General features: G+C 39.6%; 1 protein-coding gene across 17 annotated transcripts in view; it reads right to left on the bottom strand.

Moving 5' to 3' along the window:
• LOC146494162 (uncharacterized) overlaps positions 1-26,878 on the bottom strand; it is a 68,935-nt gene that overhangs the window by 25,750 nt on the left and 16,307 nt on the right. For 16 of the 17 annotated variants that reach the window (XM_085145944.1, XM_085145943.1, XM_085145945.1 and 13 more), the window contains 22 exons: positions 26,702-26,805; positions 20,207-20,251; positions 19,980-20,118; positions 19,764-19,867; positions 17,979-18,023; positions 17,752-17,890; positions 17,537-17,640; positions 15,160-15,204; positions 14,933-15,071; positions 14,717-14,820; positions 12,917-12,961; positions 7,682-7,820; positions 7,467-7,570; positions 5,796-5,840; positions 5,569-5,707; positions 5,354-5,457; positions 3,287-3,331; positions 3,060-3,198; positions 2,845-2,948; positions 580-624; positions 353-491; positions 138-241 (listed from right to left, as the gene is read on the bottom strand). In XM_085145944.1, the coding sequence (XP_085002070.1) occupies positions 138-241; positions 353-491; positions 580-624; positions 2,845-2,948; positions 3,060-3,198; positions 3,287-3,331; positions 5,354-5,457; positions 5,569-5,707; positions 5,796-5,840; positions 7,467-7,570; positions 7,682-7,820; positions 12,917-12,961; positions 14,717-14,820; positions 14,933-15,071; positions 15,160-15,204; positions 17,537-17,640; positions 17,752-17,890; positions 17,979-18,023; positions 19,764-19,867; positions 19,980-20,118; positions 20,207-20,251; positions 26,702-26,805 (2,120 nt within the window). The remainder of the gene's footprint in view (positions 1-137; positions 242-352; positions 492-579; positions 625-2,844; positions 2,949-3,059; positions 3,199-3,286; positions 3,332-5,353; positions 5,458-5,568; positions 5,708-5,795; positions 5,841-7,466; positions 7,571-7,681; positions 7,821-12,916; positions 12,962-14,716; positions 14,821-14,932; positions 15,072-15,159; positions 15,205-17,536; positions 17,641-17,751; positions 17,891-17,978; positions 18,024-19,763; positions 19,868-19,979; positions 20,119-20,206; positions 20,252-26,701; positions 26,806-26,878) is intronic. The other variant, XM_085145953.1, reaches the window with a different exon arrangement.

Raw genomic sequence — 26,878 nt, 5'->3', positions numbered from 1 at the left:
TAAAGGCATTTCCACATTTTTTTGTTTCTTGTTTGTTCATCTTTAAACTTTAAAAGTTTAGATGAGTGATGTTCAAAACCTGCAGGACACCGGCCCTTGAGGTTTGGAGCTGGACACCCCTGGTTTAAGGTACTTACACTGACAAGTATAATCCACCTCCAGGTACTTGTAGGTGCCAAAACAGGGGTCTCCAAATACAGAGTTGCTCGCTGAGACAGTACAGCTGTTTTTCCCATTACAACTTTGAATGCAGATAGAAAGTGAGTCAGCAAAGGGTTTTACACACTGCACATTGTGTAGCCTGGTAAAAGAAAAAAAAAAGTAAAACTAAACAAAGACAGTCAATCTGTACCTTTCAGCTACAACCTTGGTGCTCGTCTGACTTGAGCACTGGACAACCTGGAGCTGAGAGGCCGGACGTCCAGCTGAGCATGTGGTTTTGTCACGGCGTCCATAATCAGCTCCGTGGATAACTAAAACCTGTCCTTTTTCTGAGGAAGAGATCATAGCATTAAACAATAACCATGTTTACATTTCAATAAATGAAATTCAACAAAGTTACAAAACAGAAAACCTCACCACACTGAAGGTTTGCCTGAGATCCTTCACATGTTGCACTCGCGGCTGAGAGAAAAACACAAAACACATTAGAAAGTGTAATAATTCATGTGCAGACTGATTATTAGTTCATGATTTAATTCGCAACTTGAACTCTTTTGCAACCTTTTCCTTCTGTTTCATCTTTTCTGCATCCTGCAATCTGTCTTTGAATAATATATATAAAACGTAGTATGATTTTATTATTTTTGTTTTCCTCTGTCCATTTTAATTTTTGCTGTCATTTTATGTTTTGCATCTCACATGTTCCCCTGTTTCCTTTTTTTTCATTTTTTACCTTTTTAAAATTAATTTCAGTTTTATTTAAATATTGCCAAATCAGCAGTAACATCAAGGCATTTTATACCCTTAAAGACCCTACAAAAATAAAGAGAAAACTAGTTTATTTTGGAGAACCTCCTTAAAAACAAAGGTGTATTTAAGCCAACACAATAAACAGATGTTTGGGATTAAGTCCTAGCTGCGAATGCTCCACATTATATTGATGTTTGTTCGTTTTTTAAAGAAAACAAGAATAAAAAGAGGATGTTCTGTAAAATGTCATGATTCAGTGGCTAAATGTCCATTATTAAGCCTCAGTCACAGAGGTTTGACTCGCGACAAAAAAGGCGATCAGCTGATCATTAATCAGTTTCATGATTGAAGTAGCAACAGGAGAGGGAGGGAGAGAGAGAGGCACTCGCTCCATATATCGGTTGTTAAGCGTAACGCGGGAATGCTTTACAAACATTCAGAGATGAACTTACACACTTGCTTTACTTCTCTCTGGGATCACTTCCTCGGAGATAAAATGCTGGTTTGGTAGCGAGGCTACAAATACACACAGCCGCTCTATCACGTGAGCACACTGCTCCGACGTGCTACGGTTATGGGCCGAGTTACGCCGTGTAGCAAGTTTTGTGAGGTGCTTTTTTGATATTTAATGGATCGGATTACCTTTTTTATTTCTCTCTGATATCCGATCCAGTAATTTACGTCAGTTTCGGACCGATACCGATACGTGATATCTTATACCGATACCGATACGTGATATCAGATACCGATACGTGATATCAGATACCGATACGTAATATCGGAATACCGATACATAATATCGGATCGGTCCATCTCTACTTTAAAGTAAACTTTTCTTTAATATCTTGAAGTTCAAGTTTTGCTGCCTTCCTCTCTGCTTTTTTTCCACACTCTTATAACCTCCCCTTACTCTGTTCTCCATTAATTTCTCCATTCAAGTCCATTTTCAGTATTTATTTTCATGTTTCAATGTCTCCTTGATTTAGTACTGGTTGCTCATTGCCTTTTTTAGTTATGTCTTTATTTGGGTTTTGATATGCTACTGTTTGGTTGTCCTCAGCTGTGTTAATTACATGCACCCATGTCTTGTTGCTCAGGGGTGTCTAATTCCCACTTAACCCTCTGTTTGCATATTAAAACAACTAATTAAAAAACCTTGTGCCGGTTTAGCTCAGTGGGTGAGCAGGCAACCGTATGCCGTATGGCTGGAGAGCAGTAGGCCCAGGTTTGCATCTCTTCTCCTCTTTCTCATCCTGCTTTCAGGTCTATCAACACCGTCTCTATCCACTAAAGGCAAAAAAAAACGCGACTTTTTTGTGAATCTTCAAATCAGCTATTGAAGTTCATCTTTTTTAAAATTATTTCATGTCCTGTAATCTGTATTTGAGTCTTTGAATCCATGTTTAAAATCTATTTTTCTGTCCAATGCCATATTTTTATTGCCTTTTTTTTTGCATTTTAAATTTTTTTTGTTTCTTGTTTGTTCATCTTTAAACTTTTAAAGTTCAAATAAAGTTTAGTTTGATTTTGCAGCAAAACCTTGATATACAAAGGGTAACTAAGCCCAAAGTTCAACTTCAGCTTCTCAACACAATAAACTGATATTTTGAACAAGAAGTACTATCTGCGAATTCTCCAAAATCTCTTTGTAAAAAAGTAAAATAATATAAGAAAGAATCTGTCCTATTGGTTATCATGATCTGATTGTCCATTATAAAGCCTCAGACACAGAGGTTTGACCCCACTCAGTGAAATCAACGAGGATGGTCCCTGAGACTGCTTTGGACGCTAGCAGAATGTTTTTTGGAGTTGTATGTGCATTACTGTTTAAGGCACTTACACTGGGTGTGTTGACCCTGGGTGATGTCCAAAACCTGCAGGACACCGGCCCTTGAGGTTTGGAGCTGGACACCCCTGGTTTAAGGTACTTACACTGACAAGTATAATCCACCTCCAGGTACTTGTAGGTGCCAACACAGGGGTCTCCAAACACAGAGTTGCTCGCTGAGACAGTACAGCTGTTTTTCCCATTACAACTTTAAATGCAGATAGAAAGTGAGTCAGCAAAGGGTTTTACACACTGCACATTGTGTAGCCTGGTAAAAGAAAAACAAAAGTAAAACTAAACAAAGACAGCCAATCTGTACCTTTCAGCTACAACCTTGGTGCTCGTCTGACTTGAGCACTGGACAACCTGGAGCTGAGAGGCCGGACGTCCAGCAGAGCATGTCGTTTTGTCATGGCGTCCATAATCAGCTCCGTGGATAACTAAAACCTGTCCTTTTTCTGAGGAAGAGATCATAGCATTAAACAATAACCATGTTTACATTTCAATAAATGAAATTCAACAAAGTTACAAAAAAGAAAACCTCACCACACTGAAGGTTTGCCTGAGATCCTTCACATGTTGCACTCGCGGCTGAGAGAAAAACACAAAACACATTAGAAAGTGTAATAATTCATGTGCAGACTGATTATTAGCTCATGATTTAATTTGCTACTTGAACTCTTTTGCAACCTTTTCCTTCTGTTTCATCTTTTCTGCATCCTGCAATCTGTCTTTGAATAATATATATAAAACGTAGTATGATTTTATTATTTTTGTTTTCCTCTCCATTTTAATTTTTGCTGTCATTTTATGTTTTGCATCTCACATGTTCCCCTGTTTCCTTTTTGTTCATTTTTTACCTTTTTAATATTAATTTCAGTTTTATTTAAATATTGCCAAATCAGCAGTAACATCAAGGCATTTTATACCCTTAAAGACCCTACAAAAATAAAGAGAAAACTAGTTTATTTTGGAGAACCTCCTTAAAAACAAAGGTGTATTTAAGCCAACACAATAAACAGATGTTTTGGATTAAGTCCTAGCTGCGAATGCTCCACATTATATTGATGTTTGTTTGTTTTTTAAAGAAAACGAGAATAAAAAGAGGATGTTCTGTAAAATGTCATGATTCAGTGGCTAAATGTCCATTATTAAGCCTCAGTCACAGAGGTTTGACTCGCGACAAAAAAAGGTGATCAGCTGATCATTAATCAGTTTCACGATTGAAGTAGCAACAGGAGAGGGAGGGAGAGAGAGAGGCACTCGCTCCATATATCGGTTGTTAAGCTTAACGCGGGAATGCTTTACAAACATTCAGAGATGAACTTACACACTTGCTTTACTTCTCTCTGGGATCACTTCCTCGGAGATAAAATGCTGGTTTGGTAGCGAGGCTACAAATACACACAGCCGCTCTATCACGTGAGGCACACTGCTCCGACGTGCTACGGTTATGGGCCGAGTTACGCCGTGTTGCAAGTTTTGTGAGATGCTTTTTTGATATTTAATGGATCGGATTACCTTTTTTATATCTTTCCAATATCCGATTCAGTAATTTACGTCAGTGTCGGACCGATACCGATACGTGATATCGGATACCGATACGTAATATCGGATACCGATACCGATACGTGATATCAGATACCGATACGTGATATCGGATACCGATACCGATACCGATACGTGATATAGGATACCGATACCGATATGTAATATCGGATAACGATACATAATATCGGAAACCGATACCGATACGTAATATCGGATACGATACATAATATCGGATACCGATACCGATACCGATACGTAATATCGGAAACCGATACCGATACGTAATATCGGATACGATACATAATATCGGATACCGATACCGATACCGATACGTAATATCGGAAACCGATACCGATACGTAATATCGGATACGATACATAATATCGGATACCGATACCGATACCGATACGTAATATCGGATACCGATATGTAATATCGGATCGGTCCATCTCTATTTTAAAGTAAACTTTTCTTTAATATCTTGAAGTTCAAGTTTTGCTGCCTTCCTCTCTGCTTTTTTTTCCACACTCTTATAACCTTCCCTCACTCTGTTCTTCATTAATTTCTCCATTCAAGTCCATTTTCAGTATTTATTTTCATGTTTCAATGTCTCCTTGATTTAGTACTGGTTGCTCATTGCCTTTTTTAGTTATGTCTTTATTTGGGTTTTGATATGCTACTGTTTGGTTGTCCTCAGCTGTGTTAATTACATGCACCCATGTCTTGTTGCTCAGGGGTGTCTAATTCCCACTTAACCCTCTGTTTGCATATTAAAGCAACTAATTAAAAAACCTTGTGCCGGTTTAGCTCAGTGGGTGAGCAGGCAACCGTATGCCGTATGGCTGGAGAGCAGTAGGCCCAGGTTTGCATCTCTTCTCCTCTTTCTCATCCTGCTTTCATGTCTATCAACACCGTCTCTATCCACTAAAGGCATTTCCACATTTTTTTGTTTCTTGTTTGTTCATCTTTAAACTTTAAAAGTTTAGATGAGTGATGTTCAAAACCTGCAGGACACCGGCCCTTGAGGTTTGGAGCTGGACACCCCTGGTTTAAGGTACTTACACTGACAAGTATAATCCACCTCCAGGTACTTGTAGGTGCCAAAACAAGGGTCTCCAAATACAGAGTTGCTCGCTGAGACAGTACAGCTGTTTTTCCCATTACAACTTTGAATGCAGATAGAAAGTGAGTCAGCAAAGGGTTTTACACACTGCACATTGTGTAGCCTGGTAAAAGAAAAAAAAAAGTAAAACTAAACAAAGACAGTCAATCTGTACCTTTCAGCTACAACCTTGGTGCTCGTCTGACTTGAGCACTGGACAACCTGGAGCTGAGAGGCCGGACGTCCAGCAGAGCATGTGGTTTTGTCACGGCGTCCATAATCAGCTCCGTGGATAACTAAAACCTGTCCTTTTTCTGAGGAAGAGATCACAGCATTAAACAATAACCATGTTTACATTTCAATAAATGAAATTCAACAAAGTTACAAAACAGAAAACCTCACCACACTGAAGGTTTGCCTGAGATCCTTCACATGTTGCACTCGCGGCTGAGAGAAAAACACAAAACACATTAGAAAGTGTAATAATTCATGTGCAGACTGATTATTAGTTCATGATTTAATTCGCAACTTGAACTCTTTTGCAACCTTTTCCTTCTGTTTCATCTTTTCTGCATTCTGCAATCTGTCTTTGAATAATATATATAAAACGTAGTATGATTTTATTATTTTTGTTTTCCTCTGTCCATTTTAATTTTTGCTGTCATTTTATGTTTTGCATCTCACATGTTCCCCTGTTTCCTTTTTGTTCATTTTTTACCTTTTTAAAATTAATTTCAGTTTTATTTAAATATTGCCAAATCAGCAGTAACATCAAGGCATTTTATACCCTTAAAGACCCTACAAAAATAAAGAGAAAACTAGTTTATTTTGGAGAACCTCCTTAAAAACAAAGGTGTATTTAAGCCAACACAATAAACAGATGTTTTGGATTAAGTCCTAGCTGCGAATGCTCCACATTATATTGATGTTTGTTCGTTTTTTAAAGAAAACGAGAATAAAAAGAGGATGTTCTGTAAAATGTCATGATTCAGTGGCTAAATGTCCATTATTAAGCCTCAGTCACAGAGGTTTGACTCGCGACAGAAAAGGCGATCAGCTGATCATTAATCAGTTTCACGATTGAAGTAGCAACAGGAGAGGGAGGGAGAGAGAGAGGCACTCGCTCCATATATCGGTTGTTAAGCTTAACGCGGGAATGCTTTACAAACATTCAGAGATGAACTTACACACTTGCTTTACTTCTCTCTGGGATCACTTCCTCGGAGATAAAATGCTGGTTTGGTAGCGAGGCTACAAATACACACAGCCGCTCTATCACGTGAGGCACACTGCTCCGACGTGCTACGGTTATGGGCCGAGTTACGCCGTGTCGCAAGTTTTGTGAGGTGCTTTTTTGATATTTAATGGATCGGATTACCTTTTTTATTTCTCTCCAATATCCGATCCAGTAATTTACGTCAGTTTCGGACCGATACCGATACGTGATATCGGATACCGATACGTGATATCGGATCGGTCCATCTCTACTTTAAAGTAAACTTTTCTTTAATATCTTGAAGTTCAAGTTTTGCTGCCTCTTATAACCTTCCCTCACTCTGTTCTCCATTAATTTCTCCATTCAAGTCCATTTTCAGTATTTATTTTCATGTTTCAATGTCTCCTTGATTTAGTACTGGTTGCTCATTGCCTTTTTTAGTTATGTCTTTATTTGGGTTTTGATATGCTACTGTTTGGTTGTCCTCAGCTGTGTTAATTACATGCACCCATGTCTTGTTGCTCAGGGGTGTCTAATTCCCACTTAACCCTCTGTTTGCATATTAAAGCAACTAATTAAAAAAAAACCTTGTGCCGGTTTAGCTCAGTGGGTGAGCAGGCAACCGTATGCCGTATGGCTGGAGAGCAGTAGGCGCAGGTTTGCATCTCTTCTCCTCTTTCTCATCCTGCTTTCACGTCTATCAACACTGTCTCTATCCACTAAAGGCATTTCCACATTTTTTTGTTTCTTGTTTGTTCATCTTTAAACTTTAAAAGTTTAGATGAGTGATGTCCAAAACCTGCAGGACACCGGCCCTTGAGGTTTGGAGCTGGACACCCCTGGTTTAAGGTACTTACACTGACAAGTATACTCCACCTCCAGGTACTTGTAGGTGCCAACACAGGGGTCTCCAAATACAGAGTTGCTCGCTGAGATAGTACAGCTGTTTTTCCCATTACAACTTTGAATGCAGATAGAAAGTGAGTCAGCAAAGGGTTTTACACACTGCACATTGTGTAGCCTGGTAAAAGGAAAACAAAAGTAAAACTAAACAAAGACAGTCAATCTGTACCTTTCAGCTACAACCTTGGTGCTCGTCTGACTTGAGCACTGGACAACCTGGAGCTGAGAGGCCGGACGTCCAGCAGAGCATGTGGTTTTGTCACGGCGTCCATAATCAGCTCCGTGGATAACTAAAACCTGTCCTTTTTCTGAGGAAGAGATTGTTAGGGTGAATTGTTGTTTGTCATTTTTATGTTTGCCATTTGTACATTGTTTTAATTCTGTGAAAGGAATTCTTTCTGTCCTCCCCTCCCCAGATTCTCGAGGTTCTAGGTGGGGGGCTGTAGGGCTGTAGTCTTTTATCATCCTTGTGCTTTTGATGTAAGCTTCCTGCGTTTACGACCCTTTGGTCAGCAGGAGGTCTCCCACACACACACACACACACACACACACACATTCTCACATAACACACACACAGTGCCTTGTCTTTGTAACCAAGGGGGGTTACGTGGGGAAGGTACGTGTTGTGTGAACGTTGCCAATAAAAGGGAGCGAGAGGGGGCAGTCGGAGAGGTCATTTTGTGATGTGCTAAGGTACTGACAAGCCTCCCTTGCAAGTAAAAAGATCGATCGCAGTTGCCTTGTCTTTCTTTCATGGGAATAAGTTCTGGGATCAGTGGGGTCTGACTTAGACCCAACATTATTTGGTCCTTCGGAGCCGGAGCCCAAGATTTTTGCCGTACACTGAGGAGAGAGAGGACACGCCGCAGACTGTCGACAGCCAGGCCGTAGGACGCCTGATAAAGCCCTGAAGTGTTAAAGTCGCGACCAGGCCAGCGAGATAGCGTTTGAACTCCCCTCGTGGACGGCGACTGTCGGGATTCTGGGACTCTCCTGTGAACGAAACGCAACACCACAGTAAGCAAACTGAGAGCGTCTCTGTAACCGTGCGAATGAATGTGGAATTCTAGATAGGAACGCGTCACTGAGAGCTGTGCGGGAAGGTCGCAGGCTATTAAAGAAATAAACGGCTCCGTAGCTGCGCGGTTTCACGCGAGCACAGGAGTGCGTTGGACTGTGCGTTTCGGACGCAGGTCCATGAGAGCTGTGCGGGAAGGTCGCAGGCTATTAAAGAAATAAACGGCTCCGTAGCTGCGCGGTTTCACGCGAGCACGGGAGTGCGTTGGACTGTGCGTTTCGGACGCAGGTCCATGAGAGCTGTGCGGGAAGGTCGCAGGCTATTAAAGAAATAAACGGCTCCGTAGCTGCGCGGTTTCACGCGAGCACGGGAGTGCGTTGGACTGTGCGTTTCGGACGCAGGTCCATGAGAGCTGTGCGGGAAGGTCGCAGGCTATTAAAGAAATAAACGGCTCCATAGCTGCGCGGTTTCACGCGAGCACGGGAGTGCGTTGGACTGTGCGTTTCGGACGCAGGTCCATGAGAGCTGTGCGGGAAGGTCGCAGGCTATTAAAGAAAAGAAACGGCTCCGCAGCTGCGCGGTTTCACGCGAGCACAGGAGTGCGTTGGTTGCGCGGGTCCACGCGAACCTAGAGGAAGCGGCTCTGTGACTGTGCGGATAGGTCGCAGGTCCAGAAGCACGCTAGCTGTGCGTGTAGATGCAAGCTGTATGGTTTCTCCACCAATATATAAGGAGGAAAGAGCTGGCCGCGGTATAGAGAGTTTAAGATTATAGGCCTTAAAAAGTGTGTGAATGAACGTATGCGTGTGTAAGTGCCAGAAAGTGAACAACAACACAGAAGGAAACCTAAAGCGGTGTTAACGTAATTCTGTGACCTGTTGTGTACACATAGCCTGGATTTTTGAGGTAAGGTGTTACCTGCCGCAAACTTAAAAGAATTGTCATAATGGGGAATAAAATGTGTAAGTCTGCCTTAGAAGGGGATGTAAAATTTATGGAGAAATTTTTACCGGGCAGCACGCAGTATGTAGGTTGTTGACGTGAAAAATATGGATTTGAAGGGACATTAGTGGAAGTTAAGAGTAAAGTGCTTGTAGAAAGAATAGTTGTAAGTGTAGCAGGTAAAACAGGGAAAGTGAAGCAGAGGAAGGAATTGCAGTTAGCAGTTGCTAAGTTGTGGCTGGAGCAGGCTCAAAAGGGAAGAGAAGCACAGAATGTTAAAAGAGCAATATTGCAAGCAGTAGTTGTAAAACCTGAGGATGAAACCACAGCTCAATCCACTGCAACTACTTTAGAACAACACCGTAGAAAAGCATTAGAAAGAGCAAGAATGTTAGCAGAAAGAAAAGTCAGAGAAGAGTGTGAGAGAGCAGAGGCAGAGGAGGAGGAGAAATTAAAGGCTGAGTATGGAGAGGCATTAGGAGCAGCATCGAGTCTAAGACAGACTAGGCAGGGCAGGAAACAGAAAGTAAAGTTAGTGAACACAAACGTTACAACCACATATAAATCCCTGACACAATATATATATAAAAAAAACAGAGAGAGATGTGTGATGTTTTAAGAAGTGATGAGATTAATGAAAGTGTGATGAGAGAGGAACACAAAAACATACAGAAAACGCATTAACTATACTAACCCTACATACATATACACATACAATGATACTCATGAAGACTAGACAGCACCTTAAGCATGAGATTCTGTTTGTCATCTTGTCCAAGTCACTAGTGAGATGAAAGTGATACATAGACTAGTGGACTGAATATTATAGGAGGACAGATGGTTACATCATAGAGGAGAAAAACAGAATGCTGATGAGAGGTTTTAGATGAGTGAGCTGATTGTGAGTTTCTGGTGTGTGAAGAAGTTTTAATATAGCACACATTTAGTTAACATGAGAAGAAACTTATTATGTGCTAAGACAACAGGGTTATGCTGTATGTTGTGTGTATGGCTGATTGGATGAATGTTTGAGATTAAACTGGCTGTTGATTTGTCTTTTGTTATTAAGTTGAGCCTGCCAATTGGGTTGTTACGATTTATCCCCCTGGCATGAAGAACACGTGTCATGACTTAAACAAGGCCTTTCTTTCCTTTCCTTTATTTTCTTTATTTCCTTTTATTTTGTTACTTTCATGGTGCACTGAAGTTTTGTTTGATGATCTCTGTTTGAGTAGATCTGCACGATTAGAACCGAAGCGTCGTCGAGAATACTGTTGCAAAGTGAGCTTCTCCAAAATTAAAATGGGCTCAGGAGAAAGCCTGGGACAATTAGGAAACAAGTTCCTGTCCAAAAGGATTCAACGAGGAAATCCAGTCTAAATTATTTTTCTTTTTGAAATGACGTCAATTTGCTGAGCGTGGAAACGAATGCGACAATAATTTCCACAATCTGCAAAGAATCACTGAGTGAGAATTTTAAAATAAATGGGGAAAGCCTCCAGGGCCCCTCGTCTCAATCCGGTGAAGAAACCAACTGAGCCACAGGTACTCATCAGAATGGCTGGGAATGTGCTGTGCATCTTCTTGAGCCTGTGGACCCAGAGTGGGATGACAGGGAGCACACTGGGACAGAGCAAACCACACCCAGTACCTGCATGGGTTTTCAACAACTACTGGTGGCAGTTTAAGAACACAACCGCTCACATAAAGAACGAGACCAATGGTTATGCTTGTGATGCCACTGGCTACACACTCTTCTGGGCTGTGGCCATATAGCATCACTGAGAGCGAGACAGTTTGTTTGGTTGCCTTAGCAACACATCCAGGAGTAAACGTACTTGGAACACTGCCAACTTTTCAACTGCTCTGAACCTGAATGGACGGTTGATTCACCAGTAGCCGGGAAGGTGAACTGCTCTGGTACGACAGACCTGCTAGTCTGACTCAAAGGATCTGACTCGCTGCAGGACATTGAACAGCTAAACGAACTGGAAACAGGCCGATTGCCTATGTGCATAAAGGACAATGGACTAGTCCAAGTTGAAGATTTACCATGGAATTTGTGCAACATCACCTATTCTTTTGTCTTCTGCAAGAAGGATGTAAACAGAGAAGCCTTTTGTCTACATTTACATCATGAACACTTGAGGTTTTGAGCCAAGAAGATCAAAACAGCTTGATCCAATTTCCTTTACAAAGCTTTTTCTGTGGTGACAACAGGACAGGAGAAGAGTTCTAAATGCAGATAACTCACCAGTTGACTCTAACCCCCACAGGATGCCTACAGTGAGATTTGGGGGGTTGATAGGAGTCATAAAAAGGAGTGTTGACCAGGCTACAGCTTTGAAGTTAGCTGAGAGCCACATGGACAAACAATGAAGTCAACTGATGTGTTTGAATGCATATGTCTGTATACAGTTGGATTGTAGTGACATATGATTTTTGAGAATGATGATTCTTCTTGTTTGACTTTTGATATTCAGTTGTTTACTTGCAGAAATACATAATGAATTACATGACAGGAGTAGATGCACCGTAAGGCTGGATAGCTTGGTTAATGTCTGGTCCTTGGTGGCATCCTCTTTTGAAAAATTTAATTCCTGTTTATGTATTGTTGATGCTGATTTGCTTATGTATAGGATGCATTTTACCTTGTATAAGATCAATGCTGACTAAGATGATTTCCAATACATTTGTTAATTATGTACTTTTGCAACAATATGACATGACTGAAATTACTGACATGACAGAAGCCTGTGTATAAATGATGCCTGTGCTGAAAATGTCAAGCATGAAGTGCATGGCTAGAATATACTACATAGGAATAATTTGGAGCATAAAAATGACAAACAGGAGGGAAATGTTAGGGTGAATTGTTAAATGTTTGTCATTTTTATGTTTGCCATTTGTACATTGATTTAATTCTGTGAAAGGAATTCTTTCTGTCCTCCCCTCCCCAGATTCTCGAGGTTCTAGGTGGGGGGCTGTAGGGCTGTAGTCTTTTATCATCCTTGTGCTTTTGATGTAAGCTTCCTGCGTTTACGACCCTTTGGTCAGCAGGAGGTCTACCACACACACGCACACACACACACACACACACACATTCTCACATAACACACACACAGTGCCTTGTCTTTGTAACCAAGGGGGGTTACGTGGGGAAGGTACGTGTTGTAAACTATTGTTTATTGTGTGAACGTTGCCAATAAAAGGGAGCGAGGGGGGGCAGTCGGAGAGGTCATTTTGTGATGTGCTAAGGTACCGACAAGCCTCCCTTGCAAGTAAAAAGATCGATCGCAGTTGCCTTGTCTTTCTTTCATGGGAATAAGTTCTGGGATCAGCGGGGTCTGACTTAGACCCAACAGAGATCACAGCATTAAACAATAACCATGTTTACATTTCAATAAATGAAATTCAACAAAGTTACAAAAAAGAAAACCTCACCACACTGAAGGTTTGCCTGAGATCCTTCACATGTTGCACTCGCGGCTGAGAGAAAAACACAAAACACATTAGAAAGTGTAATAATTCATGTGCAGACTGATTATTAGCTCATGATTTAATTTGCAATTTGAACTCTTTTGCAACCTTTTCCTTCTGTTTCATCTTTTCTGCATCCTGCAATCTGTCTTTGAATAATATATATAAAACGTAGTATGATTTTATTATTTTTGTTTTCCTCTGTCCATTTTAATTTTTGCTGTCATTTTATGTTTTGCATCTCACATGTTCCCCTGTTTCCTTTTGTTTCATTTTTTACCTTTTTAATATTAATTTCAGTTTTATTTAAATATTGCCAAATCAGCAGTCACTTCAAGGCATTTTATACCCTTAAAGGCCCTACAAAAATAAAGAGAAAACTAGCTTATTTTGGAGAACCTCCTTAAAAACAAAGGTGTATTTAAGCCAACACAATAAACAGATGTTTCGGATTAAGTCCTAGCTGCGAATGCAGCTAGGACCACATTATATTGATGTTTGTTCGTTTTTTAAAGAAAACGAGAATAAAAAGAGGATGTTCTGTAAAATGTCATGATTCAGTGGCTAAATGTCCATTATTAAGCCTCAGTCACAGAGGTTTGACTCGCGACAGAAAAGGCGATCAGCTGATCATTAATCAGTTTTACGATTGAAGTAGCAACAGGAGAGGGAGGGAGAGAGAGAGGCAGTCGCTCCATATATCGGTTGTTAAGCTTAACGCGGGAATGCTTTACGAACATCCAGAGATGAACTTACACACTTGCTTTACTTCTCTCTGGGATCACTTCCTCGGAGATAATGCTGGTTTGGTAGCGAGGCTACAAATACACACAGCCGCTCTATCACGTGAGGCACACTGCTCCGACGTGCTACAGTTATGGGCCGAGTTATGCCGTGTCGCAAGTTTTGTGAGGTGCTTTTTTGATATTTAATGGATCGGATTACCTTTTTTATTTCTCTCCGATATCCGATCCAGTAATTTACGTTAGTTTCGGACCGATACTGATACGTGATATCGGATACCGATACTGATACGTAATATCGGATACCGATACCGATACGTGATATCGGATACCGATACCGATACGTGATATCAGATACCGATACGATACGTAATATCGGATACCGATACATAACATCGGATCGGTCCATCTCTACTTTAAAGTAAACTTTTCTTTAATATCTTGAAGTTCAAGTTTTGCTGCCTTCCTCTCTGCTTTTTTCCCACACTCTTATAACCTTCCCTTACTCTGTTCTCCATTAATTTCTCCATTCAAGTCCATTTTCAGTATTTATTTTCATGTTTCAATGTCTCCTTGATTTAGTACTGGTTGCTCATTGCCTTTTTTAGTTATGTCTTTATTTGGGTTTTGATATGCTACTGTTTGGTTGTCCTCAGCTGTGTTAATTACATGCACCCATGTCTTGTTGCTCAGGGGTGTCTAATTCCCACTTAACCCTCTGTTTGCATATTAAAACAACTAATTAAAAAACCTTGTGCCGGTTTAGCTCAGTGGGTGAGCAGGCAACCGTATGCCGTATGTCTGGAGAGCAGTAGGCCCAGGTTTGCATCTCTTCTTCTCTTTCTCATCCTGCTTTCACGTCTATCAACACCGTCTCTATCCACTAAAGGCATTTCCTCATTTTTTTGTTTCTTGTTTGTTCATCTCTAAACTTTTAAAGTTTAGATGGGTGATGTTCAAAACCTGCAGGACACCGGCCCTTGAGGTTTGGAGCTGGACACCCCTGGTTTAAGGTACTTACACTGACAAGTATACTCCACCTCCAGGTACTTGTAGGTGCCAACACAGGGGTCTCCAAATACAGAGTTGCTCGCTGAGATAGTACAGCTGTTTTTCCCATTACAACTTTGAATGCAGATAGAAAGTGAGTCAGCAAAGGGTTTTACACACTGCACATTGTGTAGCCTGGTAAAAGAAAAAAAAAAAGTAAAACTAAACAAAGACAGTCAATCTGTACCTTTCAGCTACAACCTTGGTGCTCGTCTGACTTGAGCACTGGACAACTTGGAGCTGAGAGGCCGGACGTCCAGCAGAGCATGTGGTTTTTTCACGGCGTCCATAATCAGCTCCGTGGATAACTAAAACCTGTCCTTTTTCTGAGGAAGAGATCATAGCATTAAACAATAACCATGTTTACATTTCAATAAATGAAATTCAACAAAGTTACAAAAAAGAAAACCTCACCACACTGAAGGTTTGCCTGAGATCCTTCACATGTTGCACTCGCGGCTGAGAGAAAAACACAAAACACATTAGAAAGTGTAATAATTCATGTGCAGACTGATTATTAGTTCATGATTTAATTCGCAACTTGAACTCTTTTGCAACCTTTTCCTTCTGTTTCATCTTTTCTGCATTCTGCAATCTGTCTTTGAATAATATATATAAAACGTAGTATGATTTTATTATTTTTGTTTTCCTCTGTCCATTTTAATTTTTGCTGTCATTTTATGTTTTGCATCTCACATGTTCCCCTGTTTCCTTTTTGTTCATTTTTTACCTTTTTAAAATTAATTTCAGTTTTATTTAAATATTGCCAAATCAGCAGTCACGTCAAGGCATTTTATACCCTTAAAGACCCTACAAAAATAAAGAGAAAACTAGTTTATTTTGGAGAACCTCCTTAAAAACAAAGGTGTATTTAAGCCAACACAATAAACAGATGTTTCGGATTAAGTCCTAGCTGCGAATGCTCCACATTATATTGATGTTTGTTCGTTTTTTAAAGAAAACGAGAATAAAAAGAGGATGTTCTGTAAAATGTCATGATTCAGTGGCTAAATGTCCATTATTAAGCCTCAGTCACAGAGGTTTGACTCGCGACAGAAAAGGCGATCAGCTGATCATTAATCAGTTTCACGATTGAAGTAGCAACAGGAGAGGGAGGGAGAGAGAGAGGCACTCGCTCCATATATCGGTTGTTAAGCTTAACGCGGGAATGCTTTACAAACATTCAGAGATGAACTTACACACTTGCTTTACTTCTCTCTGGAATCACTTCCTCGGAGATAAAATGCTGGTTTGGTAGCGAGGTTACAAATACACACAGCCGGTCTATCACGTGAGGCACACAGCTCCGACGTGCTACGGTTATGGGCCGAGTTACGCCGTGTCGCAAGTTTTGTGAGGTGCTTTTTTGATATTTAATGGACCGGATTACCTTTTTTATTTCTCTCCGATATCCGATCCAGTAATTTACGTCAGTATCGGACCGATACCGATACGTAATATCGGATACCGATACCGATACGTAATATCGGATACCGATACCGATACGTGATATCAAATACTGATACGTAATATCGGATACCGATCCCGATACGTGATATCGGATACCGATAAGTAAAAGTGATATAGGATACCGATACGATACGTAATATCGGATACAGATACCCATGCGTAATATCGGATACCGATATGTAATATCGTCTCGGTCCATCTCTACTTTAAATTAAACTTTTCTTTAATATCTTGAAGTTCAAGTTTTGCTGCCTTCCTCTCTGCTTTTTTTCCACACTCTTATAACCTCCCCTTACTCTGTTCTCCATTAATTTCTCAATTCAAGTCCATTTTCAGTATTTATTTTCATGTTTCAATGTCTCCTTGATTTAGTACTGGTTGCTCATTGCCTTTTTTAGTTATGTCTTTATTTGGGTTTTGATATGCTACTGTTTGGTTGTCCTCAGCTGTGTTAATTACATGCACCCATGTCTTGTTGCTCAGGGGTGTCTAATTCCCACTTAACCCTCTGTTTGCATATTAAAACAACTAATAAAAAAAAACCTTGTGCCGGTTTAGCTCAGTGGGTGAGCAAGAAACCGTATGCCGTATGGCTGGAGAGCGGTAGGCCCAGGTTTGCATCTCTTCTCCTCTTTCTCATCCTGCTTTCACGTCTATCAACACCGTCTCTATCCACTAAAGGCAAAAAAAAACGCGACTTTTTTGTGAATCTTCAAATCAGTTATTGAAGTTCATCTTTTTTAAAATTATTTCATGTCCTGTAATCTGTATTTGAGTCTTTGAATCCATGTTTAAAATCTATTTTTCTGTCCAATGCCATATTTTTATTGCCTTTTTTTTTGGCATTTTCAAATTTTTTTGTTTCTTGTTTGTTCATCTTTAAACTTTTAAAGTTCAAATAAAGTTTAGTTTGATTTTGCAGCAAAACCTTGGTATACAAAGGGTAACTAAGCCCGAAGTTCAACTTCAGCTTCTCAACACAATAAACTGATATTTTGAACAAGAAGTACTATCTGCGAATTCTCCAAAATCTCTTTGTAAAAAAGTAAAATAGTATAAGAAAGAATCTGTCCTATTGGTTATCGTGATCTGAATGTCCATTATAAAGCCTCAGACACAGAGGTTTGACCCCACTCAGTGAAATCAACGAGGATGGTCCCTGAGACTGCTTTGGACGCTAGCAGAATGTTTTTTGGAGTTGTATGTGCATTACTGTTTAAGGCACTTACACTGGGTGTGTTGACCCTGGGTGATGTCCAAAACCTGCAGGACACCGGCCCTTGAGGTTTGGAGCTGGACACCCCTGGTTTAAGGTACTTACACTGACAAGTATAATCCACCTCCAGGTACTTGTAGGTGCCAACACAGGGGTCTCCAAACACAGAGTTGCTCGCTGAGACAGTACAGCTGTTTTTCCCATTACAACTTTGAATGCAGATAGAAAGTGAGTCAGCAAAGGGTTTTATACACTGCACATTGTGTAGCCTGGTAAAAGGAAAAAAAAAGTAAAACTAAACAAAGACAGTCAATCTGTACCTTTCAGCTACAACCTTGGTGCTCGTCTGACTTGAGCACTGGACAACCTGGAGCTGAGAGGCCGGACGTCCAGCAGAGCATGTGGTTTTGTCACGGCGTCCATAATCAGCTCCGTGGATAACTAAAACCTGTCCTTTTTCTGAGGAAGAGATCATAGCATTAAACAATAACCATGTTTACATTTCAATAAATGAAATTCAACAAAGTTACAAAAAAGAAAACCTCACCACACTGAAGGTTTGCCTGAGATCCTTCACATGTTGCACTCGCGGCTGAGAGAAAAACACAAAACACATTAGAAAGTGTAATAATTCATGTGCAGACTGATTATTAGCTCATGATTTAATTCGCAACTTGAACTCTTTTGCAACCTTTTCCTTCTGTTTCATCTTTTCTGCATCCTGCAATCTGTCTTTGAATAATATATATAAAACGTAGTATGATTTTATTATTTTTGTTTTCCTCTGTCCATTTAAATTTTTGCTGTCATTTTATGTTTTGCATCTCACATGTTCCCCTGTTTCCTTTTTGTTCATTTTTTACCTTTTTAATATTAATTTCAGTTTTATTTAAATATTGCCAAATCAGCAGTCATTTCAAGGCATTTTATACCCTTAAAGACCCTACAAAAATAAAGAGAAAACTAGTTTATTTTGGAGAACCTCCTTAAAAACAAAGGTGTATTTAAGCCAACACAATAAACAGATGTTTTGGATTAAGTCCTAGCTGCGAATGCTCCACATTATATTGATGTTTGTTCGTTTTTTAAAGAAAACGAGAATAAAAAGAGGATGTTCTGTAAAATGTCATGATTCAGTGGCTAAATGTCCATTATTAAGCCTCAGTCACAGAGGTTTAACTCGCGACAGAAAAGGCGATCAGCTGATCATTAATCAGTTTCACGATTGAAGTAGCAACAGGAGAGGGAGGGAGGGAGAGAGGCACTCGCTCCATATATCGGTTGTTAAGCTTAACGCGGGAATGCTTTACGAACATTCAGAGATGAACTTACACACTTGCTTTACTTCTCTCTGGGATCACTTCCTCGGAGATAAAATGCTGCTTTGGTAGCGAGGCTACAAATACACACAGCCGCTCTATCACGTGAGGCACACTGCTCCGACGTGCTACGGTTATGGGCCGAGTTACGCCGTGTAGCAAGTTTATGAGGTGCTTTTTGATATTTAATGGATCGGATTACCTTTTTTATTTCTCTCCAATATCCGATCCAGTAATTTACGTCAGTATCGGACCGTTACCGATACGTGATATCGGATACCGATACCGATACGTAATATCGGATACCGATTCATGATATCGGATACCGATACCGATACGTAATATCAGATACCGATACGTAATATCGGAATACCGATACATAACATCGGATCGGTCCATCTCTACTTTAAAGTAAACTTTTCTTTAATATCTTGAAGTTCAAGTTTTGCTGCCTTCCTCTCTGCTTTTTTTCCACACTCTTATAACCTCCCCTTACTCTGTTCTCCATTAATTTCTCCATTCAAGTCCATTTTCAGTATTTATTTTCATGTTTCAATGTCTCCTTGATTTAGTACTGGTTGCTCATTGCCTTTTTTAGTTATGTCTTTATTTGGGTTTTGATATGCTACTGTTTGGTTGTCCTCAGCTGTGTTAATTACATGCACCCATGTCATGTTGCTCAGGGGTGTCTAATTCCCACTTAACCCTCTGTTTGCATATTAAAACAACTAATAAAAAAAAACCTTGTGCCGGTTTAGCTCAGTGGGTGAGCAGCCAACCGTATGCCGTATGGCTGGAGAGCAGTAGGCCCAGGTTTGCATCTCTTCTTCTCTTTCTCATCCTGCTTTCACGTCTATCAACACCGTCTCTATCCACTCAAGGCATTCCCACATTTTTTTGTTTCTTGTTTGTTCATCTTTAAACTTTAAAAGTTTAGATGAGTGATGTCCAAAACCTGCAGGACACCGGCCCTTTAGGTTTGGAGCTGGACACCCCTGGTTTAAGGTACTTACACTGACAAGTATAATCCACCTCCAGGTACTTGTAGGTGCCAAAACAGGGGTCTCCAAATACAGAGTTGCTCGCTGAGACAGTACAGCTGTTTTTCCCATTACAACTTTGAATACAGATAGAAAGTGAGTCAGCAAAGGGTTTTACACACTGCACATTGTGTAGCCTGGTAAAAGAAAAAAAAAAAGTAAAACTAAACAAAGACAGCCAATCTGTACCTTTCAGCTACAACCTTGGTGCTCGTCTGACTTGAGCACTGGACAACCTGGAGCTGAGAGGCCGGACGTCCAGCAGAGCATGTGGTTTTGTCACGGCGTCCATAATCAGCTCCGTGGATAACTAAAACCTGTCCTTTTTCTGAGGAAGAGATCATAGCATTAAACAATAACCATGTTTACATTTCAATAAATGAAATTCAACAAAGTTACAAAAAAGAAAACCTCACCACACTGAAGGTTTGCCTGAGATCCTTCACATGTTGCACTCGCGGCTGAGAGAAAAACACAAAACACATTAGAAAGTGTAATAATTCATGTGCAGACTGATTATTAGTTCATGATTTAATTCGCAACGTGAACTCTTTTGCAACCTTTTCCTTCTGTTTCATCTTTTCTGCATCCTGCAATCTGTCTTTGAATAATATATATAAAACGTAGTATGATTTTATTATTTTTGTTTTCCTCTGTCCATTTAAATTTTTGCTGTCATTTTATGTTTTGCATCTCACATGTTCCCCTGTTTCCTTTTTGTTCATTTTTTACCTTTTTAATATTAATTTCAGTTTTATTTAAATATTGCCAAATCAGCAGTCACTTCAAGGCATTTTATACCCTTAAAGACCCTACAAAAATAAAGAGAAAACTAGTTTATTTTGGAGAACCTCCTTAAAAACAAAGGTGTATTTAAGCCAACACAATAAACAGATGTTTCGGATTAAGTCCTAGCTGCGAATGCTCCACATTATATTGATGTTTGTTCGTTTTTTAAAGAAAACGAGAATAAAAAGAGGATGTTGTGTAAAATGTCATGATTCAGTGGCTAAATGTCCATTATTAAGCCTCAGTCACAGAGGTTTAACTCGCGACAGAAAAGGCGATCAGCTGATCATTAATCAGTTTCATGATTGAAGTAGCAACAGGAGAGGGAGGGAGAGAGAGAGGCACTCGCTCCATATATCGGTTGTTAAGCTTAACGCGGGAATGCTTTACAAACATTCAGAGATGAACTTACACACTTGCTTTACTTCTCTCTGGGATCACTTCCTCGGAGATAAAATGCTGGTTTTAGTAGCGAGGCTACAAATACACACAGCCGCTCTATCACGTGGGGCACACTGCTCCGACGTGCTACGGTTATGGGCCGAGTTACGCCGTGTCGCAAGTTTTGTGAGGTGCTTTTTTGATATTTAATGGATCGGATTACCTTTTTTATTTCTCTCCGATATCCGATCCAGTAATTTACGTCAGTTTCGGACCGATACTGATATGTAATATCGGATACCGATATGTAATATCCGATACCGATACGTAATATCGGATACCGATACGTAATATCGGATAACGATACGTAATATCGGATACCGATATCGATATGTAATATCGGAAACCGATACGATACGTAATATCGGATACCGATACGATACATAATATCGGATACCGATATCGATACGTAATATCGGAAACCGATACCGATATGCAATATCGGATACCGATATGATACATAATATCGGATTCGGATACCGATACCGATACGTAATATCGGAAACCGATACATACGTAATATCGGATACCGATACGATACATAATATCAGATACCGATACGTAATATCCGATACCGATACGTAATATCCTATACCGATACGTAATATCGGATCGGTCCATCTCTACTTTAAAGTAAACTTTTCTTTAATATCTTGAAGTTCAAGTTTTGCTGCCTTCCTCTCTGCTTTTTTTCCACACTCTTATAACCTCCCCTTACTCTGTTCTCCATTAATTTCTCCATTCAAGTCCATTTTCAGTATTTATTTTCATGTTTCAATGTCTCCTTGATTTAGTACTGGTTGCTCATTGCCTTTTTTAGTTATGTCTTTATTTGGGTTTTGATATGCTACTGTTTGGTTGTCCTCAGCTGTGTTAATTACATGCACCCATGTCTTGTTTATGAGGTGCCGTAGGGGACATTATTACTGAAACGCTCTCACACACACTACTGAAATTTTAGCTCTCACACACACTACTGAAACACTCTCACGCACACTACTGAAACGCTCTCACACACACAACTGAAACGCTCTCACACACACTACTGAAACGCTCTCACACACACAACTGAAACGCTCTCACACATACTACTGAAACGATCTCACACACACAACTGAAATGCTCTCACACACACTACTGAAACGCTCTCACACACACTACTGAAATTTTAGCTCTCACACACACAACTGAAATGCTCTCACACACACTACTGAAACGCTCTCACACACACTACTGAAATTTTAGCTCTCACACACACAACTGAAACGCTCTCACACACACTACTGAAACGCTCTCACACACACTACTGAAACACTCTCACGCACACTACTGAAACACTCTCACACACACTACTGAAACACTCTCACGCACACTACTGAAACGCTCTCACACACACAACTGAAACGCTCTCACACACACTACTGAAACGCTCTCACACACACTACTGAAATTTTAGCTCTCACACACACAACTGAAACGCTCTCACACACACTACTGAAACGCTCTCACACACACTACTGAAAAACCAAGGCGTTTCAGTTGAACAGGAAGGCATTTCAGTTGATCAGGAAGGCGTTTCAGTTGAACAGGAAGGCATTTCAGTTAAACAGGAAGGCATTTCAGTTGAACAGGAAGTTAATTCTTGACAAAGGAACTGAAGGAAAAAGTGGTAGATTTCAAACAAACCACTACACAGATGTCTACTCAGCAACCTGCTAGTTAGGGGTGGGTTTTTATAATCGATTTATCAATTAAAATCGATTCTGGCTTGGATAACGTGAAATCGATTCATTAAAATCCTGAATCGATTTTTTAATATAAATTAATTTTGCCCGAAATGCCAGAATCTCAGGTGAAACCGCACAAAATTTCAACAACCACCAAACAGCTAAAACAGTAAATTAGAGCAGGAACACGGATTCTGCACAAAGACGTAAACACACAGCGCGGACCCGCGGATCAGAATCAATGGGATGTCGCCTTTCTCACCCTACGGCACGGACACGGTCGGGGCTGAAAGCCAACAGCTGGCTGATTCTGATCTGTCGGCGGTCCGCGCTTTGTTTTCACGCCGTTTTTGCACAGATTCTAAAGCTGTTAGTTTGATCTCTCTCCAAACAATATTGACTGAACCAGCAGCAAAAGAAGATCCAAACTGCGCTTCACATAAACATTGTCATGAATTCCCTCTGACGTTTACTGTTTTGCTTCCACCACGATAAAATCACACGTCATGCACAGCTCTCTCTCTCTCTTTCTCTCTCTCTCTGTACTTCAAGAACTGTTTCCCGTCTAAAAATCTGTTTTCTGCATTATTCGCTTGCTTGTTATGCACAAGTCTACTGTTGTTTACAGCGCTGTCGGCCGCTGGTTTTTTTTTTCGTTTTACATACTTCCGAAAAGAAAATCTTATTTCTGCCGTTCAATACTGAACAAATTTAAACATTTAAAAATTATGCAAAATGCAAAACGCTTAGCTGTGTCTCTAATAAAACCGCTGGAACGTCAGAGGTAACGTTCATATGTTGATTAATGGTTTTCTTTCGTTTTTGATGTACTATTATATTTTTTATAAAATCCCAGGCCAGGAAAAATCACCTTCATGTTTTTCTGTGTTTTATCTTCAGCTACTTTTACACAAAGGCATCTGCTGTGACGCTTACACCTTTGATAAAGTCTTGCGTGTGTCAGCTTCCTTTTTTTAGATACAAAAATATGTAAATGTACTGATCTGAATTATAATATTGCTGACTGTCAAAATTTCCCAGAATCAAATTGAATTGAATTGAATCGAATCGAATTGAATCGAATCATGGAACGATAAGTTAGACAGCTTAGTCTTAGTGAGACAGCTGCATTACTTAAAAATATATTAGCCTCAGCATAAGTCAAAATTTAGAATAGCAGGAGATGGGCATTATCCTGTTTTTTTTTGTTTTTTTTTTGGCATATGTGCTTTTTGTCTTTTTTAGCAAAGAAAAAAATATCTTAAAATCATCAATAAAACCAGGGAGAGAAGGCTTAGCGTTCCTCCATTTAACACAATGGATATGATATTTACTCAAACGTATGATGATGTTAATAATGTCTGAGACAGATGATCCATATAAAAAAAATTATGATGTAATTCAAATAGTGGCACATCATTAATATTTAGGAAAATCCAATTTTTTAAGTTGCACCAAATACATTGTGTGATAGGGCATAGAAAAAAAAAGATGTTCTAGGGTTTCATTTTCATCAGTACAAAAAGAACACTGATCCACCTCAAAGCCAAATCTCCTTTTTTTTTAGAAATTCTGCCACAGGATTAATTTTTTTTAAAGTGTGTTTCTTTAACTTTAGGTAGAATAGGCTATTTCATAAATTTTTAGTATGCTTTATCCAGTGTATATGAAATAACTAAATTAGAACCATGCAATGTAACCATTCTGTTGTAACTATGAAATATTTTTGTCTTTGAAGAAACTACTAACAAATTTCTTATTGCATTTTTATCAAACAGCTGACATTGCCCTAGCAATAAATTTGGGAGCACTGATGAGAAATTATTGTATATCATAAAAATTTTAATCAAATGAAGCAGAGGCAGTGGGACCAGTTCACAAAATTTGTTATATTCTCTTTGAGAACAGTTTAGACAATATTTTTCTGAAAAGTCTGGGTAACTTAGAATTACACCGTTATCATCCAACAAATCTGTTATGAATATAATCTTTTTGTTCAAACCAGTCACTCTTGAAAATTGATTTTTTGATTAAGTGTTATTACCCTATTATTCCATAAGGTTGAATTATGGGGAGAAGTTGTGGGTAAATCTCATTTTCCCAAAAATGCACAGTCTGTTTTGGAAAGTTTGATATCTTTATGGGGATTTTATTTACCGCAAAATCACATTTCAAATAAAGTCTAATCCTGTATACTATTTTATTAAACAAGGATCATAGGATGTGGAGCTAAGTAGAGTCTGGCTGTGACAGACAAGATTTTAACCATTTAATTCTAAGGGTGCCATCCATAAATTCTAATTCTGGAGTTTTGATACCACCTTTATTGTATTCCTTCACAAGCTGATATCTTTCTATGTAATGGGTTTTATTCCTCCACAAAAATTCGAAAATAACTGTGTTAGCCTTATTAATGCTTTTAGAGGAGATATATAGAGAGTGACAAGGATAAATCAATTTGGAGATGCCTTCAGCTTTAGATAGGATGTTTCTGCCAAAAAAAGCGAGGTCTCTGCTTAACCAGTGGCTAAGTGATTTCTTTATCTCGATGATACAGTTAGAAATATTGGTGTCTTTTCTGCTAATTGGGTTTTTTAGATATTATCAGCCCTATATATTTAACTTTAGATTCAACTCTAACCAAAGCTATTGAGCTTGTATGAATCGGGAGAAGCTCACATTTTTTGATACTGAGAGATAAACGAGAAGCTTTAGTTTTCTCTACCATGTATTTATCTTTCAAAAACATAGATGTATCATCTGTGAATTGACTTATTTTGAAGTCTTTATTAAAAATTGATATTCCTTGTATGTCGTTAGAATTTTTGATTAATAGTGTTAACAACTGAGTTGCCAATATAAAAAGCTTTGGGGAAACAGGACATAATTGCCAAATTCCCTATTGCACCTTGAATCCATTCCTTGATTCAAGGAAGCTAAAATATTGTTAAGTAATGCGGCTGCTTCACTTAGGCTACAAGCACAGCCGTCCCCAACCCCCAGGTCCTGGACCAGTACCGGTCTGTGAGTCGTTTGGTACCGGGTCGCAAGAGTTGAGGCTTGAGTTTAAAATTTATGGTTTTCATGGTATTTATCTTTTTTTTTTTTTTTTATATATTGTTTACGTGGCACAAAAAAGGTTGGGAACTGCTGTACTAGCAGGTTGCTGAGTAGACATCCTTGTAGTGTTTTGAAATATACCACTTTTTCCATCAGTTTCCTTGTCAGGAAACAACTTCCTGTTCAGCGGAAATGCGTTTCAGTTGTGTGTGTGAGAGCGTTTCAGTAGTGTGTGTGAGAGCGTTTCAGTTGTGTGTGTGAGAGCATTTCAGTAGTGTGTGTGAGAGCGTTTCAGTTGTGTGTGTGAGAGCATTTCAGTAGTGTGTGTGAGAGCGTTTCAGTTGTGTGTGTGAGAGCTACAATTTCAGTAGTGTGTGTGAGAGCATTTCAGTAGTGTGTGTGAGAGTGTTTCAGTAGTGTGTGTGAGAGCTAAAATTTCAGTAGTGTGTGTGAGAGCGTTCCAGTAGTGTGTGTGAGAACTAAAATTTCAGTAGTGTGTGTGAGAGCTAAAATTTCAGTAGTGTGTGTGAATAATGTCCCTTACGGCACCTCATACTTGTTGCTCAGGGGTGTCTAATTCCCACTTAACCCTCTGTTTGCATATTAAAACAACTAATTAAAAAACCTTGTGCCGGTTTAGCTCAGTGGGTGAGCAAGCAACCGTATGCCGTATGGCTGGAGAGCAGTAGGCCCAGGTTTGCATCTCTTCTCCTCTTTCTCATCCTGCTTTCACGTCTATCAACACCGTCTCTATCCACTAAAGGCATTTCCACATTTTTTTGTTTCTTGTTTGTTCATCTTTAAACTTTAAAGTTTAGATGAGCGATGTCCAAAACCTGCAGGACACCGGCCCTTGAGGTTTGGAGCTGGACACCCCTGGTTTAAGGTACTTACACTGACAAGTATAATCCACCTCCAGGTACTTGTAGGTGCCAACACAGGGGTCTCCAAATACAGAGTTGCTCGCTGAGATAGTACAGCTGTTTTTCCCATTACAACTTTGAATGCAGATAGAAAGTGAGTCAGCAAAGGGTTTTACACACTGCACATTGTGTAGCCTGGTAAAAGAAA

This window comes from Neolamprologus multifasciatus, chromosome 20, assembly GCF_963576455.1.
Source record: "Neolamprologus multifasciatus chromosome 20, fNeoMul1.2, whole genome shotgun sequence".
NCBI classification, from domain to species: domain Eukaryota; kingdom Metazoa; phylum Chordata; class Actinopteri; order Cichliformes; family Cichlidae; genus Neolamprologus; species Neolamprologus multifasciatus.
The sequence above is the reverse complement of the archived record's forward strand: the minus strand, read 5'-3'. Positions and strand labels throughout refer to the sequence as shown.